General features: G+C 45.3%; 1 protein-coding gene across 1 annotated transcript in view; it reads left to right on the top strand.

The window, feature by feature from the left end:
• Positions 1-1,469: 1,469 nt before the first annotated feature.
• Positions 1,470-4,596, top strand: part of FBN1 (fibrillin 1) — a 221,103-nt gene continuing 217,976 nt past the window's right edge. The window contains exons 1-3 of the mRNA XM_013006330.2: positions 1,470-1,474; positions 1,883-1,965; positions 4,400-4,498. Coding sequence (XP_012861784.1) covers positions 1,470-1,474; positions 1,883-1,965; positions 4,400-4,498 — 187 coding nt within the window. The remainder of the gene's footprint in view (positions 1,475-1,882; positions 1,966-4,399; positions 4,499-4,596) is intronic.

The following is a 4,596-nucleotide window of genomic DNA, read 5'->3' as shown; positions in this document are numbered from 1 at the left end:
AAGATTCTTCGTGGGAGGGTTAGAGGGAGACACTACCTTCAGCGATGTATAGACCTAGGGGCATCTATTGAGGAACAAGAGCTTCACATTTTGAGTTTTGGACAATAAACATTTCTATGAGTTTGTAGCAATACTTTTTGATTTATCCATGTGTGTATACACACACACACACACACAATGCAGACCTGGCCAGCCATAGAGAAATACACTACATGAGAAGCCCCTCCTCATGCACATATTAAGCCTCTGTCTAGTCGCTTTCTGTCTGGCTTTGGAGAAGAACGTGAACGATTGGACATCGTCGACATAGGACTCATTCTCTGTTTCCTTTTTATTTATTTTTTTTCTGGCCTCAGCATCAGTTGGCCTGACGTATACATTTTGCCTAGAAAAAGGGTCTGGGTTCTCTGGCAGGAGAGAAGGACAAGAGTAGTGACCTTATCTTGTACTCAGTCTTGTACGGGGTTGGTGTCCTGCACTGGATTAAGAGGAGGTGGAGGAGGGCTCTGGGCTGTTCTATCCAGCCTGCATACACAGGGAGAAAAAATGTGTGTGTGTGTGTGTGTGTGTGTGTGTGTGTGTGTACTACCCCAATGAAAATGTACTTTAGTGTATAGTTGTTTGCAAAGGCTTGTGCTCAGAGGGCAGCGGGACTACAGTATTTATAGCTCACAGTTCCTGGGACTGATTGTGAAATTGCTTTGACCTCTCTTATCAGCTCCCGAAGTCTAGCAACTCGCAGCAGTGCGTAGGCTCTCTGCATTCGCCAACTGAAACGAACGGCTTCTTTTGGGTCTTTGTGTGTTCTAGCGTTTCATCTTCATGTCTCAGTGTAGAAGTTGCTAGATCTTTACCCACTTCCCCTGGTCCGGTGTGCAATGCCGATCATCTGGATTCTGCATGGAGGTTTTGCTCCAAGCCATGTGGCGAAATGTCTGCAAATAAGAAACCCAGAGTGACATTGCTCTGATTTTCCTGGGACTGCCTGTATCAACTGTGCTTCCAAACATGTGTTAAGGAAATATTTACATATTTGTACTTTTTTCTGACTGAAGTCGGAGTTTGCATTCCTGTCATTCTGGTGAAAAGAAGAATGTGGTGACATTTTGGAGGTGGACTGACAGAGTAGAAAAAGAACACCACAAAAAACCCAAACCCAAACAAATCCGTTTCAGAGTTGAAACCTAACATCCATTGTACAGTAAATACATGGGGTCGTATTGAGATGATATCGTCTTGATGGCTGTGAGTTTGGTTTGGTTTGTTGCAGTAGATTATGTTATAATATTTCTTAACCATGCTGGATGAAGTTTATTTGTTGTTCATTTAGACTCAAGTAGAGTCACACATTTTTATAATGTCTGTGCTTTGGGATCAAATATACTTTATTTTTGCATCTCTGATTTTTCCTTTCCTCGTGGGCTATGTGAACAGGGGACATTCGGGGTTCTCTCTCTTGGTGTCGTGACATGATGCTCCCTTGGTGGTATAAATGAGCTTCTCTGGCGACTAAGCAGAAGTCTGATGGTTTGAACCCACCCAGGAGTGTTGTGGAAGGAAGGCCTGGCAATCTGTTTCTGTGAAGTTTAAAGCTAAACACAACAACAACAACAAAACCAACAAAACAAACAACCCCAAACCCAAGGAGCTTAGTTCTACTCCCCGATATGTGGAGTTGGAGTTGACTTGACCGTAATGGGTTTAGTTTTTTGCTATCAATGCATTAAGCGTCCCAAAGTACACAGTCCGCATCAAGTCCAAGAATTTACTTTTCCTCTATCAGCAGAGATTCTTTCTGCTCCTTTAACTTAGGGCTAGTTTCCTTTTCTTTTAAGAAACTTTGAAAACTCAACTCTTCTGTTTGTTTGTTTGTTTGTTTCAGACCCAATGTCTGCGGATCACGTTATAATGCCTACTGCTGCCCTGGCTGGAAAACCTTACCTGGCGGGAACCAGTGTATTGTCCGTAAGTAGAGACCAGCAGTTAGTCCGCATCTTCTCCCTTGGTGGGGTTTGGTGGTGTGGTGACTCCTAATAGTTGGGTCCTTGGGAGCTGCATTCCATGCCTATGTTCATAGAAGAGCGAACCTCCCTGCTCTAAACTGTCCCACTTCTTCTGAATCCAGATGAGAGAAGACCTTAGCTTGGTCCAACCACTATCATAGTGTAATGACATGACTTCCTTTTTAGAAGCTGTTTGAGTTATAGGGCATAGAGTCCCAGGGACAGTTTTCTAGAAGTTGTGTATCATGTACATATGAGTACGTTGTGCCTGGATCTTATTGCAATAGGCTTTCCCTATGGTACTTTCTAGCTGCATTGGCAAGACTGCCCGTATCTGGTACATTGACTGGATTCGGGTGGTTGAGGTCAACATCAGCTCTCACTGCTCGGCACAGGGAAAGGAACACCAAATGAGGACTTGGGCTGGATGACTTCCTCGCTGCCATTGACTCCCTATAGGACAGGGAGAACTGGCCCTGTGGGTTTCTGAGACTAGACGTTTATATGGAAGGAGAAAAGGACCTGTCTTTTTCCTGAGGGATGGGTGGTAGTTTTGAACTGTTCACCTTGTGGTTGATGCCATCCGCGCTTCTCTAGAAGACCATAGAAGAACCCCAGCAGGACCAGAGATTCCTATATGGCGTCTGCTGCTCTAGCAGACTTCCAGATTCCCAGACTCTCCTGTAAATGTAATTAGTGAGGATACCAGGTCCAACTAGTTGAGGAATATGTCCGCCATACACTTTTGTACCCACAAAAGGAGCTCTTGTACCTTTTGTACCCACAAAAGGTGGTGGAGCAGGTTACGTGTTGGGCTGCTGTTTGCAAGGTCAGCAGTTCAAACCCAACAATGGCTGAGAGGGAGAAAGAGGAGGCTTTCTATTCCCATAAAGATTTACAATTTTGGAAACTCACGGGGGCAGTTCTCCTCTGTCCTATAAGTCGCTATAGAATTGAAGTGAGTTTTTGTATCTACCAAATCATGTCCAGGCTTCAGAAAAGCATAATAGGTAAAATTTAGATATGAATATCCATAAAGGGCTCTTACCACCCTCGTTAAGTTGGCCAGGAGAGGCGGATGGGGAACAAGAGTGTATTTCAGCCAGTTTTTGTTTTGGTCGACCTGAAAGAGTTCGTCCTTTCTGTATTTCTCGATTGTGATCAGAACGCAACTTATTCATTTGGATTGCTGGGATTGATTTCAAGACTTGCTGGTGAGCGACTACGCGAGAGACTATGAGAGGGCTCTCGGGGTTCTCTGAATTAACCCCACAACATGACCACTTCTTCCAGTGTCCTGTAGGGTAATCTGGGAAGCACGGCCTGCCTGCATTGAAACCAGTATTTTTCGGATCCTCCGACAGCTTATTTCATAATGGTTTGCAACTTGCATCCTAAGAGCCTTTGAGAGTTCAGTGCGCTTTCTGTCCAGAGTAGTCTTTTAGCATTGCTTATGTTTCTCGTGCAAGGTATGTAGGGATTTGAAGAAAAGGTTGCAAACCCATCGCTGTGGCATTGATTCAGACCCGTAGCAACCCAGAAGGTCAGCATAGAACTACACAGGGTTTTCTAGCATTTATACTAGTATTTATACGGGAGCCGTGTCAGTGCAGTGGTAAATGACTCAGCTGTTAACCACAAGGTAAGTGGTTCGGATCCACCAGCTGCTCTATGGGATACAGATGTGGCTGTTTGCTTCTATAAAAATGGACCGCCTTGGAAACGCTATGGGGCCGTTCTGTGTTGTCACATAGAGTAGCTATGAGTTGAAAATAGACTAAACAACACACGAAACCATGACAGCAACAAGCTGACTAGGAGACATGGGCTTTCAGGCTCATCATGGACAATGTCATGATGATGTTTGACCTTAGGTCTCACGGTCATGCATCTGTAGAACAAGTCTCCTGGGTACATGAACTCTGGATTGAGAGTTCAGTGACTCTTATCCCTTGTTCTCAGCTTTCCCTCACATTTCCACCAGGGTTCAACCAATCAAAAGGCTCAAAACATCCTTTGGAGGGGGGGGGGCATTCTTTAGGGAAAGGGGCCGTGCTAAGTGCTGTTAATGGAACCCACCCAGCTACTCCTTGGGAGAAAAGCCCTCCTGTTCGGTCCCTATCAAGATGACCCAGACTAAACTTAACCCATTGGCGACGGGTTGCTTGTGACTTGTAGAGACCCTGAAGGAGTGTCCCCAAGGCTGCAAGTCTTTGTGCAAGCACATTGCCACATCTTTCTCCTGGGGAATGACGGCCAGGATTGAACCACCCACCTTCCAGTTAGCAGGCAGGAGCTTCAGCACCGGACCTCCGTGCCCTTCAGCAGGAGGAAAGCTCCCTGAGTGGCAGGCTCCGTCCGACTCTTGTGCTAACGGCCCTCTGGTTTGTTGACAGCCATTTGCCGGCATTCCTGTGGAGATGGATTTTGTTCGAGGCCAAATATGTGCACTTGCCCATCTGGTCAGATATCTCCTTCCTGTGGCTCCAGATCCAGTGAGTATAACATGTCATTATATATAATATTATTTTATGTGGTTATGCCCTATTTTCTCCTACATTTGCTTTTGGTTTTTCTCTTGCTTGCTGTACAA

Source organism: Echinops telfairi, unplaced genomic scaffold (assembly GCF_000313985.2).
Source record: "Echinops telfairi isolate 266 unplaced genomic scaffold, ASM31398v2 ScPeMD7_8;HRSCAF=38, whole genome shotgun sequence".
Lineage (NCBI taxonomy): Eukaryota > Metazoa > Chordata > Mammalia > Afrosoricida > Tenrecidae > Echinops > Echinops telfairi.
Note: the sequence above shows the minus strand (reverse complement) of the source record. Positions and strands in the feature narration are given on the sequence as shown.